Source organism: Nelumbo nucifera, chromosome 1 (genome assembly GCF_055504915.1).
Source record: "Nelumbo nucifera cultivar China Antique chromosome 1, China Antique-T2T, whole genome shotgun sequence".
Classification (NCBI taxonomy): Eukaryota; Viridiplantae; Streptophyta; class Magnoliopsida; order Proteales; family Nelumbonaceae; genus Nelumbo; species Nelumbo nucifera.
In genome coordinates this window covers 199798208-199813502 of record NC_142649.1, presented here as the reverse complement: position 1 = coordinate 199813502, position 15295 = coordinate 199798208, and the positions used below count along the sequence as shown (strand labels likewise).

Sequence of the window (15295 nt, the reverse complement as noted above, 5' to 3'; positions counted from 1 at the left end):
AAGAAAACCTTAGTCATATATACCAGCTGCCCTGAGTTTGAAGCTTCTATTTATTCTTTTTTCGGGTTTATCATCCTTACTAGCTTCAACCCTCCCTCTACCCAGGTCTCTGCCGAATTTCCCTTCTGCAATTTCCACAAAATGTCCTGAATCAAAGACAACATCACCCTCATCCAAATTCATCTCTTTAACAGCACCCCTCTCATCAGTTGTATCCTCATTCACCAACAACACACTGAGTTCAGATTCTAAGATTGTCACTTTAATTTCTTCAATTGCTCCATTGATTTCTGCCACAGAATCAGCAATGCTGGGTTCAGCTCAACTTCCTTTTCAATAAGACTAAGAATCTGATTCCCACTGCCTTTAAGGCTACCCTCCTCCATCACTGGCAAGCTCACTGACTTGGACGATCCCATAGCTTGCTCCCCCTCTTTTCCAGCAGCTACAACCAAGCTTTCAATGCCATGAGGATCTCTCAACATACTCCTTCCGATTTGAGGAAGAATCAAGTCTCCCCCAATGCCACTATCAATTGGAGGTTGACACACCAGAGTATCTGAATTAGGATCTAAAAGTGATGTGTCAAACACCTCACACAGCATCAACTTTAATATTGATTTATCCTTTGAAAATATTTGGATCCTCATTAAACATCAAAGACTTCTATAAAAAAATAAACCTCTACCAATTTTCTTTTTTTTTTTTTTGATTAATAACAAAGTCATTTCATTAATGAAAGATGAAAGAAAAGTACAATGGTAGGGGGAGAGAAACTCTCTTAACTCCCCCAGGGAAAATGAAAGATTACAAATTGGCCTAGAACAACTGATTTCTTCCCACCCCTTGTTTGGCTAGTGCATCCGCAAAGGAATTGGCACACCTTTTACCCACTGTAATCTCACTGCCATATCCCGAGTTAACCACTTAAATACTCTTTTTTCACTCAGGTAGCTCCACATGCTACTCTCCTCCTTTTGTAGCCATTCTATTACCAACTTGGAGTCTCCCTCAATAATTAACCTCCTTAAGTTAAGCTCCTTAGCCTTTTTGGCACCTTCCAAGACTGTCAAAACTTCAGCTCGAAGCGAGTCTCCTTCCCCAAATGGGCCTAAAAACATAGCAATAACCATACCCACCTCATTCCTAAATACCCCTCCAATGCCTGAAGGGACAGGGTTCCCTTCACTGCTACCATCGAAGTTTAGCTTTATGAAGCCAAGACTGGAGGAGTCCACAATGGTTGAGGGACAGTCTTGTCAGGAGCTGAACAGACCACTTCCTTCCAATTGTTCAACTGAGCTGATGTGGTATGTCATCAAATAACTTCAGGGACTTCACCCATTGTATTACCCTTGTCGTAATTACTTCAATTATTGTCTCTCTGGACCTTTTTCCTTATCAACAAAATGTTCTTTGATTTCTTTCCTCCCAAAACTATCCAACATACTGCAGCCCTTGTACTTCTCCATAAAGCCTTCCCATCTTCTTTGTACAGCTACCAGTAGCAGGACCAAAAAGGCTTTGAACATCTAGTGGAGGAATCCATCTGCAACCAAACAAAGAGAGAAACCATTCCCAAATAAAAGAAACAAGTGGACAGGAAATTAATAAGTGAAAGCAGGACTCACCATCAGCTTTACAAAGAACACAGCAATTAGGAGATAAGCACCAAAAAGGCTTCTTTCTTTGAAGGAGATCACCAGTGTTAATCCTTCCCAAGAAGGCTTCCCAAAAAAAAGCCCCAACCATAGGTGGAACTGGTTTACCCCATACTTCTTTAACTGGAAAGGTTTGCCCGACACTATCAATAGGCATTGTTAAAGCTTTAAAGAAAGAAGCACGAGAAAAAATACCAGAAGAAGAGAGGATCCAAATGCGTGAATCCAACTATGAAGGGTCCAAGCAAACTCCTTGTAAGATATGAAGAAGAGACAAGAGGTTGCTTAGATCTGAATCCCTGGTTCCCCTTCTAAAACCCAAATCCCAATCAAGCTCAAGACCCCCAGCATGAGAAGAAAGGAAGGTGGAAACTGGTTTATTCTTGTAAACAAACAAAGCAAAGACAGAAGGAAAGCAATCTTTCAAGGGTATGTCTCCCACCCACACGTGTTCCCAGAAATTAACCAAGTTCCCAGAGTAAAGGTTATACCTGATAAAAGGAAGGTAGGATGGCATGTATCGACTTCCAAGGAGAAACACTGGTAGCTCGAGCCAACACTCCCACGTCCCAACCTTTAGCCATCAACCCATGAATACTTAAAATCACCTTGGCCCATAAACTAACATTCTCTATTGGTAGCCTCCACAACCACTTCCCTAGTAGAGCCCGCATTTCTTTTCTAAATATTTCCAATTTCTAATCCTCCAAAGTCCAAGCCTAGTTACAACTTCCCAATTGACTGGTCATTTCTTTCCTCCCTTAGTTCCCATAAAAAAAATCTCTAATTAATTTCTCTAGGCTCTTGGAAACCCACACTGGCATTTTGAATACCGATAGAAAATAAATAGGTAAGTTGGCCAAGGTTGACTTGATTAGGGTTATCCTCCCTCCCAAAGAAAGGCAGTTCCTCTCCCAAGAAGCTAATCTCTTTGTGACTCTCTCCATCATTGTTTCCAAAAATTGCCATTTCTCGGATTGTCTCCCAGAGGAAGGTGCCAAGTAATTCATGGGCCAATTTGACACTTCACAACCCAAGATGGCTGCACAATCTGACATCTCCCTAGCATCCATATTCACTCCTACTACAAAACTCTTATCAAAATTGATCTTCAAATTTGGCATTTGCTCAAAGAGTTGGACCGCTAACTTCAGATTCCTTACCCAACTAAGATCACCTCCTTCGCAAAATATAATCGTGTCATCAGCAAACTACAAATGTGTGATAGGCACTCTCCCTTCCCACTCTCCAGGTCCCTAGAATCTACTTTTTAGATTAATCTCCCCAACACATCAGCTACCAAGGTAAAAGGAAAGAGGGATAGAGGGTCACCCTGCCTGATCCCTCTAATGGCTAGAAAGTGATCAACTACAGTCCCAAAATCCAAAGTCCTCGAGTAGTGGCAAGTCCTCGAGTAGCCTCGAATCCATTTACACCATTTCTCCCAAAATCCAAAGTTTTTCATGGCTTCCACCAAATCGTAGCCCTTCTCCAAATCCAGTTTACAAACTATACCCTTCTTCCCATTTCTTTTGAAATCCTCAACACTTTCATTCGCAATTAAAATCTGATCAATAATTTGGTTGTCTTTTACAAAAGCTCCTTGGTTTGAGGAGATGATAAAGGGAAGCCCAAATATGATTCTTTGAGATAACACCTTTGCAATGATTTTGTATAAGCTATTAACCAAGCTTATGGATCTGAATTCTTTTGGGTGGTTTGCCTCTGCTTTCTTTTGGATCAAGGCAACAAAAGTTCAGTTCAGCCCAGGATTAATTACCCCTCTCCCAAAAAATTCATTGAAGACTCTCAATAAATCCTCTTTTACAACATCCCAACAGTCTTGATAGAAAGCTCTTGTAAATCCATCCGGTCCCGGTGCTTTAGCTCTATCCATCGAGAAAACTGCCTCCTTTACTCTTCCAATTCAAAATTCCTTTCCAACCAAATCTTATGATCTTCCATCAACCTTGGCCACTCTAAGCCCTCTACCCTCAGTCTCCCCATCAAAGGTCTTCTAAAGATGGATTTGAAGTGATCCACAAAAGTTCTAGCAATTTCACTTTGTTGGGTTATTGTTACACCATCTACCTTTAGCTTTGAAATGAAATTTTTTTCTTCTTCTACCACTTGCTATCACATGGAAAAAATTTGTATTTCTATCCCCTTCCTTTATCCACTTATGTCTAGATTTTTGTTTCCAACTTATATCTTCTTTGAACAAGATATCTTCCAACAGTCTCCATAAAGACCACCTATGATGCTCTTTGTCACCAACCCCAAAGGTACCCTCAGTTTCTTTGGCATCCAAGGCTTCAATCTGATTAATCAGCTCTTATTTTCTCTCCCCCAATCTCGCAAACTGTTGAAAGTTCCACTCCTTTATTTTCACTTTCAGGTCCTTCAATTTTTGGTGGAACTTCATTCCCTCCCAATCTACCCTTGGGTTGCTTTCCTCCCACCAATCCTTAACTTTATCCTTAGAACTGGGGTGACAAAGCCACATATTCTCAAAACGAAATGGAGTTGGACCCCTCCCTCTCATGTTCTCCTCAGATAGAGAAATAGGCCAATAATCAGAAGTAACTCTAGGTAGAGCTTTTGACACCAAATCTCCCCAATGATCCTCCCAATCCACTGTGAAAACAAATCTATCAAGTTTAGAACAGATCGGGTTAGCCTGTAGGTTGGACCAAGTAAACTTGTTATGCAGAAAAGGCAACTCCTTAAGTCCCATAACATTTATGAACTCACTGAAGTTCCTCATACTAGTAGTGACTCTCGGCCTTTCTTTATTGGCCTCCTCAACTAACATTATCACATTAAAGTCCCCCAATACACCAAGGCCCCTCCCAAAGTCCCCTGATATCCCCCACTTCATCCTACATTTCTTTCCTCTCCCTATATCCATTTGGGCCATATATATTTGTTAGAACCCACTCAAACCCATCATTCAGTTGCCTAAACTTTATTGACATTATGAATTTTCCCATCAATTCTTCCACCCCCTGCATCAAGCCATTCTTCCAAAGTGTCACTATTCTACCTAACGAACCCCATAATGGAGTCATAGCCCAGCTTATACCCCTTGCTTTCCATATGCTTCTTGCCCAACTGTCATCAAACATTGACAACTTTGTCTCCTGAATAATAACTATATCAAGGTTTTCTTTCCTTAAGGCTTCCTTAATTAAAGCTCTCTTTCTGGCACTTCCCAAGCCTCTAACTTTCCAACTGACCAACTTCATTTCTAGTCTATTGCTTCTTCCCCCTGCTTAGTTCACTCTCCCTTATTTGTTCCCCCTTTTTCTTACCTTCCTCTCATTGAATTCCTTGTCTCCCTCAACATCCAATTTTAATCTTTCAGCCTCACTCAACTTCCTCTTCCTAATTTTGCCTTCTTCCTTCTTTCTCCCTAAGTAAGTTTTCAAATCATTAGGGTTCTTAATTTTGCATCCAAGCTTGCCAACAAATTCAGCCAACGAGTCCTCTTTGCACCTATCACTATTATCCCCTACTTCCTTCAATATTTTGTCCTCTTGCAACTTAGGTTCTAAAATCTTTGCAGGACTTTCACGTTGGACAGATCCCCATTTCCCGACTCATCTTCCTTCAGTTCCTCCAAAAAGTTCTCGGTTAAACATTCCATGATGATAAGTCAAATAACAATAAATTAAGGCTGACTGCACAAGTGGATACACCAAGGAAATAATCAATGTTCAGACTCACAGTATCAGCAGCGACAAGGTTTAGACCAACTCCCCCTGCTCTTGTTGAGATCATAAAAACAAATGCACCATGTTGATCAGCTTGAGCATTAAATGTGTCTTTAACTGATTGATGACTAAAACTTCTTATTGCTGCAAAGCGCTCCTCAGCCCTAATAGATCCATCAAGACGTTCATATGTATACCCTCGTAACTCCAGAAAATCCTACATTCCATTGAAAATACATAATGTACAGGAAAAAAAATTAACATGAATGGCAAATTAAGCTTAGCCAGTTGCCAGTTGCATTTCAAGTTAAAACCAAACCTGAAGAATATCAAGTGTATGAGTCATCTGAGCAAATAGCAGAACTCGGTGTCCAGAAGCATGCAGCTTCTGAAGCAGTTTGTCCAAAATTATAAGTTTACCACTAGCCTGAGCACATAAAACATAGAGTACATGATTAAATTTGTTTAACATAAAATAATAGAACAACAAGAGGGAGATCTATAAAATCAAGAGACTCAGAGATGCAACATAATATTTTCTTTATTCCAAAAAAAGGAATAAAAGAAAATAAAAGAAATGTGTTAAGGATGATACGTCCCAAATTACAACAAGCTTTTCCACATTTCTTCTTTCCTTTTTATTTTTTGCATTTTCTAGGTATCTAGAGAAAAGCTTGCATTCAACTAAATCAACATAACAGAAAGGGTGAAAACTTGATTAGATCAGAGACATCAGCACTTCCACAGGAGATTAGAGATATTGGGGCTACCACATGGCTCTAGGTTGCCCTAACATAGGCTATTTGTAAGTATGTTTAGTCTATGTTCTCTCCCTACCTCTAGGAGGATTTCATATTTGTTCTCCTTTTGGGCATTTTAAGTAAAATCCTTATAAGACAGGTCTTCCATAATACTGGTATGTCTACCTGTACAAGATGTTCACCCTCCTTGTATGGTTCTGGTTCAATACCAGGAAAGAGGTAAGGATGGCTACATGCCTTCCGCAATTGAATTACCTGAACAAGTATGACACAAATAATTAGTATAAACCAAAAGCAGAAAAAGAATTAGCACATCTTACTCAAGTCCGATAAAAATCAAGAAATGTGATAGGTAAAAATAATGGCAAGAGTTAAATGAAAGGTAACTTCCTTTTTCCCTAAAGTGAGACTAGTCATCAAGTTCCCTATGGAATTCAGATGAATCTCTAGGCTCAGGGTTCACTGTAAAGGTCACATGGTGAACAAGCAAGATGCTAAGATGTATGTTGGAAGTGTTTTAAAAGTGCAACATGAAAGAAAAGCACAAAGGTTTTTTAATGCCCAAGGCACAAGGTGCAAGGCAAGGCATGCAGCTTTTCAAAAAGAAATGCAAAATTTCGAAAAAATAAAAGAAAATAATAAAAAAATCAGAAAAAAGTCGAAATAAAAAATAAAACAGTTATTATTTATACATGAAAACTTGAATTTAAAAAGAAAACTAATGTTTTAAAAAGCCTATTGTCTCAAAGTAAATATAAACTGATAAACATAACATATAAAGCATATCCTAAATGCAAATATGGAAGTGAAAGCAAACATGTATTTGTACCAGAGTGCTTCTTGCAAACAACATTTTTTTATAGGAAATGGTAACTTTCATTAGATAAAACCAGAAGAAGAACTGTCACCTTCTAAAGTGAAAGGTGACCCCTGAACAAAAAAATAACTTACAACACTGCCCAAAACAAACCTCCCGATTCACACCTTGCTTTGCTAGGTTGTCAGCTAAAGCATTTACTGATCTCCTAGACCAATAAACTTGTGCACCCAGCTCCCTTGTGAGGCTCAATAATTCCCTTACAGGTTGTCTAAGGAACCACGTTCCCAAACTATTGATTGCAGCCAACCTACTACTAATTTTGAATCTCCCTCCACTTCTAACTGTCGAAAGCCCAATTGCTTGGCCAATCTGAGCCTCTGGAGGAGAACCAACACTTCAGCTCTAAGCAAGTCCCCCAAACCTATTGGACCAGAATACATAGCTAGGATTTTTGCTTCCACATCTCTAAACACACCCCCTATTCCAGAAGGTCCAGGGTTCCCAAGAGAACTGCCATCAAAGTTCAGTTTAACATTACACTGCAAAGGAGGGGACCAAATTGCTTGTATTGTAGGTGATGAAGTAGAAGACCTTGCTAAAATACTCCAGCCTCTAGTCAAATCATCTATGGAGACATCCTTGAACAAGTCGAGTTTTCAGCCAATGTACTGCCTTGATGGTGATCCCTTCAATAACTTCAGGAGCTGGTTTTTCTTTCCCTTGGAAAATCCTATTATTTCTCTCTTCCCACACTGCCCACAAGATAGCTGCCCTCGTTGTTCTCCACATCACCCTTCCTTTCTTCTTTGGTTGTCAGAAAAAGCTAGGGTCAAATAATTCCACTACGCTTGTGGGGGGGAGTCCACCTACAACCAAAGAGAGAGGGGAACCAATCCCAAATTAGAGCACTAAAAGGACAAGAAATTAATAGGTGATTCACCATCTCACCATTCCTCAAGCAAAGGCTACAAGCATGAGGGGACAAGCACCAATTTGGTCTCTTTCTTTGAAGCACTTCCAAGGTACTGGTTTTTTGGAGAACCACTTCCCAACAAAAAGCCCTTACTTTTGGGGGTACTAGAGCGCTCCATACTTCTTTAACAGGAAAGGAGGTAACCGAGTTAAAAGGAAGGACCATAGCATTGAAAAACAAAGAACAAGAAAAACTACTTGTATAAGTTTCCGTCCAAATTCTACTGTCAGGAGAAGAGTGGTCTAGAAAAATTGAGCTTAGAAGAGAAAAAAGATCATCTGCCAAACCCACTTTTGAGTCCCTCAAACCTCTCCTTAGTCCCAAATCCCAAGAATCCCTAGAAACACGAAAAGAAGAGATAGATTGAAACTTTTTCAAAGAAAAGGAATACCGGAATATAGGTTCGGGAATCTATCCTTAAGGGGAGATTCCCCAATCCACAAGTCCTCCCAAAAAAGAATCTTATTACCCACGCAAGCATCATACCTAATAAAAGGAGAGAAGATGGGTAAGATGCCAACAATATCTTTCCACGGGGAAAAGCGTGAAGCCCTTGGGTCGAGTCAGCGTCCCATCCATTTCCTGCCATTCCATGAATACTTCTTATCACCTTATGCCATAAACTCTCTTACTCCTTAGGAAACATCCATAACCATTTGCCTAACAAAGTTGTGTTTCTTATTCTAATATTTCCAATCCCTAAGCCCCCTTTGTCTTTCTTTCTAGACACCACTTCCCATTTTACCCTATGATCCTTTTTAGTATCTCCAGGTTCCCACAGAAAATCTCTCATTATTTTTTCAACCTAGTTTGTAATCTTAACAGGCAATTTGAAGGTAGACAAAAAATACACTTACAAATTTGCTAGTGTTGACTTAATTAGAATGATTCTATCCCCTAAAGAGATGTAGTTCCTTTTCCAACCCGCTAGTCTCTTTGAGAATCTTTCCAAAACTGGGTACCAAAAGCTATCTAACCTCAGGTTTCCTCCCAAAGGTAAGCCTAAATACCTAAGAGGCCAATCACTTACCTCATAACCTAGAGATCTAGCCAAAGATGCCACCTCTGCTTCTTGCCTATTAATTCCAGCTACACAACTTTTATTCCAATTTAATCTCAAGTTAGAGACCTTTCCAAAATTCTCTAACAAGACCTTTAAATTTTCCAGCTCCTCCGGATCTCCTTCACAAAAAAGAATCAAGTCATCAACAAATTGAAGGTGGGTTACAACTATTTCCTCCCTCCCTACTCTCCACCCTCTAAGCAAATTTCCAGCATCCGCTCTAGTAATCTAGACACTCAACACATCAACTATCAGGATGAAAAGGAAAGGAGAAAGAGGATCCCCTTGTCTTAAACCTCTCTTTGCCGAGAAGAAATCCTTGGCTACCTCATTAACTAGAATGGAGTAGTGGCATGAAGAGATACAACCCTAAACCCACATGCACCACCTCTCTCCAAATCCTCTAATTCTCAATACTTCCAGTAAAAAACCCCAATCCACCAAATCATAGGCCTTCTCCAAGTTCAATTTGCAAATTAGGCCCTTTTCTCCTTGTCTTTTTTTGTAATCCACACATTCATTGGCAATAAGGATCCAATCAATAATTTGTCTTCCTGACATAAATGCCCCTTGGTTCGGAGAAATCAAGGATGGTAGTACCTTTTTTATTCTTTTTGCCAAGACCTTTGAGATTACCTTATAGATACTACCAATTAGGCATATGGGCCTAAAATCCTTTGGTTGATTTGCATTTACCTTTTTAGGAATCGAAGCTATGAAAGTAGCATTGGCACCCGAATTTATCTTACCTCTCTCAAAGAATTCCAAGAAGACCTCCATTAAATCACCACCTATAATATCCCAGCAATCTTGGTAAAAGGCCATCGTGAAACCATCTAGGCATGGGGCTTTAGATCTTTCCATTGAAAAAATAGCATCTTTTACTTCTTGGACCTCAAAATTCTTTTCTAGCTAATCCATCAAAGCTCTATTCCCTGGAAGCCAATCAAGGTTAGGAATTTCTTCTCTCTCTCTTCTTGGGCTGTCATAAATGGATTTGAAATGCTCCACAAAAGCTCTTGCTATCTCCTCCTCACTTGTAATCACTTCCCCATTCCATTCCAGTCTCCCCACAAAATTCTTCCTCTTCCTTCATTTGCTAAGGTATGAAAAAATTTGGTATTCCCATCTCCCTCCTTCAGCCACTTACACCTAGATTTTTGTCTCCAATTTATCTCCTCTTTCCTTATGATTTCCTACAACTCTTGTTTCAGCTTACAACATTCTTCCCTCTCTCCTATCGTCAATCTCCTCTTTGGCTCACCTCCATCAATTTCTTGAATCCTATTGGCAATCCACTCTTTTCTTTCTTCCACTCTTCCAAATTCCTCCCTATTCTAGGCTTTGATTCTAGCTTTCAAGGCCTGTAGCTTTTTATAAAACTTGTACCCTTTCCACCTGAATTCCACTTGGTCTTCTTCCCACCACAGTTGAACTTTTTTATAAAATCGGGATGAAAAAACCACATGTTCTCAAACCGGAAAGGACATGCCCCCCTCCTAAGTTTTCTTGGGATAACCTAACTGGACAATGATCTGAGGTAGGTCTAGGGAGAGCCCTTACTACCAGTCCCCTCCACGCAAATTCAAAATCTGAAGAGAATAAGAATCTATCTAATTTACAACATAGGGATTCTTCTTGGAAATTGGACCAAGTGAAGTTTGCTTGCAACATGGGTATCTCTCTCAGTTCATATGAGTCCACAAATAGGTTGAACTTTCTCATGCTGGAGGCGACCCTATGGTTTGGATTGGTAGTCTCATTTAGGAATGTTATGACATTGAAATCACCCCCCAAACACCATGGTCCATTCCAAAGACCTCTAATGGCTGCAAGCTCCTCTCAAAATCATCCCTCTCCCTATACGAGTTAGGTCCACAGACGTTGGTTAAGGCCCACTCAAAACCATCCTCTTTCCTTCTCAATTTGATTGTTACTATAAAATTTCCAATTAGTTCTTCAGTACAGTCCATCTCTTCATTCTTTCATATTGTAATGATGCCTCCTGATGCTCCCGATGATTGTGTAAATACCCAGCTTAACCCTCTAGCTGACCATACACTCCTCACCCATCTTCTATCCACCTCTGTCAGCTTTGACTCTTGAATTAAGATAATGCTCAGTTTCTCTTTCCTAAGGGCTTCCCTAATTACACTTCCTTTCTTGAACTCCCCAATCCCCTCACATCCCAACTAATTATCATCATGGAAAAACAAGCAAAAAGACCCAAAGACTCAGCTTAATTTAACCCAGCTTTCTCTCCTTCTTGTGCCTCCTCTTTCATAATCCACACCACACCTAAGTCTTTCAACTTTTTTTTTATCAGCAAAAATCTTTCATTAATAACAGAGAGATTAAGATACAATAGCTAAAGATTGCATAGGAAATTGCAACCTCCAGCAATCAGTTACAATTCTGCCCAATACAATGAAGATCTATTTGCCCCTTGTTTTGCTAGGGTATCCGCCACCCCATTTGCATCCCTTTTAACCCAACCAAACTAAGAGTTGAACTTCCTTGCAAGTGTGTCAATTTCTCTGAAAATAAACTTGAGCTTCCAAGGTTCTGATGTGATGTTTTTGGCCCAAGAGATGACTAATAGAGAGTCTCCTTCAATTTCTAAGTCTGTTGTTCCTATCTGCTCAGCCATCTTTAGACCTTGAAGTAGGGCTAGAGATTCATCCTGTATTGAGTCACCATAACCTATTGGTCCAGAGTAGAGTGCCACCACCACACCCAGATAATTTCTAAACACACCCCCTATGCCTACCCTTCCAGGGTTGCCAAGAGAACTCCCATCGAAATTCAGTTTTAGTTTGTTCCATGCTGGTGGCTTCCATTCCATGCTTACAAGAACTTTGGGTACACCTGTTTGTGCTATTTCAGCCCAATTCCTTAGTATCTCATTCATGGAGTAGTTTCTAAAAATCTCCATGGTCTTCACCCAATGTGCAGTTCTGATTTTTATGGCTTCAATAACTTCCTCCATTGTTTTGCTTTTTCCTGAAAAGATTCTTAGGTTTCTTTCCTCCCAAATAGTCCATACTGTAGCTGCTCTCACTGCCTTCCATATACATTTTCCCCTTTTCTTCCGTTGATACAGGAAAGAGGGGCTGAATAGATTTACCACATCTTGTGGGGGAGCCCATCTGCATCCAAAGAGAGAACAAACAACACTCCAAATACCAGAAGCAAAATAGCAAGTGGGTTAGAGTTTCACCACATCCCAAACAAAGGACAGACACATGAGAGAGGCAATTGTTTGGCCTCCTTTTCTGTAGCACATCACAAGTGTTTACCTTTCCTAGGAACACTTCCCAACAAAAAGCTTGTACTTTTGGAGGGATCGGTTTAGTCCAAATTTCTCTCACTGGGAAGTTCACCCCCATAGGGTTAATATGAGTGAGCAAACCAAAGAAAGATGCACAGGAAAATAAACCATCAGAAGTTGGGGACCCTCTACAATCAGCTATAGATTGGTCCAAGTAGACCCTCTCAAGTGTTGAAATCAACAGCCCTAGAGACTCACACTCAATTTCCCTCAACTCTCTTCTAAAGCCAAAATCCCAAGAGATCCCTGATTCTGAAAGCACACCAAACCTAGCAACAGGTTTGTTTTTATAGTTTGATAAAGAGTAGAGGCCTGGGAAATTGAACATAAGAGGCACATCCCCAACCTAAAGGTCTTCCTAGAATAAAACTTTGTTGCCACAACCAACATCAAACCTGATAAATTGAAGAAAAGTAGGATATACCTCAATGATTGCCTTCCAAGGAGAGGATGGAGCTTCATTGGGGGCTAATTTTGCATCCCAGCCGTTATCTGCATCACCATGTAAGCTTTTAATGATCCTGTGCCACAACCTTTCTTCCTCACAAGGGAATCTCCATAGCCATTTCCCTAGGAGGGCCTTGTTTCTCTTTATTAGGTTCCCTATACCTAATCCACCCTAGTCCTTAGGGTAACAAACTTGCTCCCATTTCGCTAAATAATCTTTCTTTTCTTCACCTGGCTCCCACAAAAAGTCCCTCATAATCTTCTCCAATTTCCTAGCTATTTTCACCAAGATCTTAAAGGTGGAAAGGAAGTAAGTGGGAAGGTTTGCAAGGGTTGATTTTATCAATGTGATTCTTCCCCCCAAGGAAATATAATTTCTCTTCCACATTGCCAACTTCTTCATGAACCTCTCTACCACCGGTTTCCAGAAGCTTTCAGCTTTTGGATTCCCACCCAAGGGCATTCCTAAGTATTCCAGAGGCCAATTTTTCACTTCACAACCTAGCAGATTTGCCATGGCTTGGATATCCCCCCCCCCTTCAATATTGATTCCGGCTACGCAGCTTTTTCCCCAATTGACTTTCAATTTGGAGGCCTGCTGAAATTCATCCACCAATCTTTTCAGATTCCTTAAACTGGCTTCATCACAGCTTTCACAGAAAAATAAATATGTCATTAGCAAATTGCAAGTGAGACACCACCACTTCTAATCTACCAATTCTCCAACCTTTAAATTGGTTTTCTTGATCAGCTTTGGTGATTTGTCTACTCAAAACCTCAGCCACAAAGGTGAATAAGAATGGAGATAAGGGGTCACCCTGTCTTAGTCCTCTTTTAGCCTGGAAGAAATCCTTTGCTACCCCATTCATCAGAATAGAAAAATGTGTTGAGCTAATATATTCTTTAATCCACATCCTCCATCTTTCACCTAGCCCCATCTTTTCCATTAAATTCAACAGGAAGGACCAATCCACCATATCATAAGCTTTTTCAAGGTCCAATTTACAAATCAAACTTTTGTCACCTTGTTTTCTCTTAGCTGCCACACACTCATTTGCCACTAAAATTTGATCCACAATTTGTCTCCCCTCTACAAAAGCTCCTTGCTTCTGAGAGATAATATTGGGCAGTACAGTCTTCAACCTACCAGCCAGGACTTAGCAATGATTTTATACAAGCTACCCACAAGACTTATCAGTCTGTAATCCTTAGGGGTTTTGGCCTCCTTTTTTGGCACTAAAGCAACGAAAGTTGCATTTGCTCCAGGCGATAATTTCCCTTCTTGATAGAACTCCACAAATACATCCATTAATTCATCTTTCAAAATTTCCCAACAATCCTGATAGAAAGCCATTGAAAATCCATCTGGCCTCGGTGCTTTAGATCTATCTATCGAGAATATTGCTTCATGTATCTCCTCAATAGTGAAGGCTCTTTCTAGGAGGTTAACTTCAGATTCTGGCACTCTATCCCACTATAAATCTCCCAATTCTGCCATGTTTTCATCAGAGGATGCTAGGATTGACTTAAAGTGATCCACAAAGCATCTTTCAATTTCCTCTTTTGCAGTTATCACTCTTCCATCCACCTCTATACTAGAAATTTGGCTTTTCCGTCTTCTCCCATTTGCTAGAGAGTGAAAAAAACTGGTATTTCCATCCCCTTCCAGAAGCCATTTACATCTAGAGTTTTGCCTCCAAGAAATCTCTTCTTTTCTTAGAATCTCTTCCAATTGTACTTTTAAGTTCCATCTTTCTATTCTATCCTCTACCCCACACTCTTTCCTGGCCTCCTTTTGGTCCACTTCCTCTATTTTCCTTGGCTAAATCCTCCTTTATGACCTCAATTTTTCAAAATTCCTCTTTGTTCCACTCCTTGACCTTTTCCTTCAATCATTTCAGTTTCTTAGAGAATCTCACCACTTTGTTTCTAGCCCTAATCCCATCTTCTGACCACCATTCTTTTACCCTTTGCAAAAAATTTGGAACTTCTAGCCACATGTTTTCAAATCTAAAAGGTGTGGGGCCACCAATAAGATTTTCTTGGTAAAGGCTTAAAGGGCAATGATCAGAAGTCACTCTAGGTAGGGCTTTTAGTGTCAAAGTGCCCCACAGCTCTTCCCAATCAATGGAGTACAGAAATCTATCCAGTTTTGAGCACACTTGATTTTCTTGGAGATTTGACCAGGTGAAAGAGGCTTGTAACAAGGTAGGCTCTTTTAGTTCTAGGGACTCAATTAGGGAATTGAAGTGTTTCATGCTAGATGTTAAGGGTTGGTTGGGGTTGTTTGTCTCATTTATATATCTTATTACATTGAAATCCCCACCCAAACACCAGGGACCCTCCCATATGCCTCTGATTGCAGCTAGCTCTTCCCAGAATGAGTTCCTCTCTCTATATGAATACGACCCATACACATTAGTCAAGACCCACTCCCTTCCATCACTCATCCTCTTGGCTTTTATTGATACTAAGTATTGACCTATTAGTTCCTCTTGACAGTCAATTTCCTCATTCTTCCAC

General features: G+C 40.2%; 1 protein-coding gene across 18 annotated transcripts in view; it reads right to left on the bottom strand.

Moving 5' to 3' along the window:
• Nucleotides 1-15295, bottom strand: part of ASG3 (SNF2 domain-containing protein / helicase domain-containing protein) — a 69696-nt gene that overhangs the window by 30339 nt on the left and 24062 nt on the right. For 17 of the 18 annotated variants that reach the window (XR_016080904.1, XR_016080905.1, XR_016080910.1 and 14 more), the window contains 3 exons: nucleotides 6304-6393; nucleotides 5697-5804; nucleotides 5391-5594 (listed from right to left, as the gene is read on the bottom strand). Coding sequence is in view for 5 of the 18 variants with exons in the window: in XM_088895832.1 (XP_088751958.1) it covers nucleotides 5391-5594; nucleotides 5697-5804; nucleotides 6304-6393 (402 nt within the window). In the remaining 13 variants the exon portion in view is untranslated. The remainder of the gene's footprint in view (nucleotides 1-5390; nucleotides 5595-5696; nucleotides 5805-6303; nucleotides 6394-15295) is intronic. The other variant, XR_016080909.1, reaches the window with a different exon arrangement.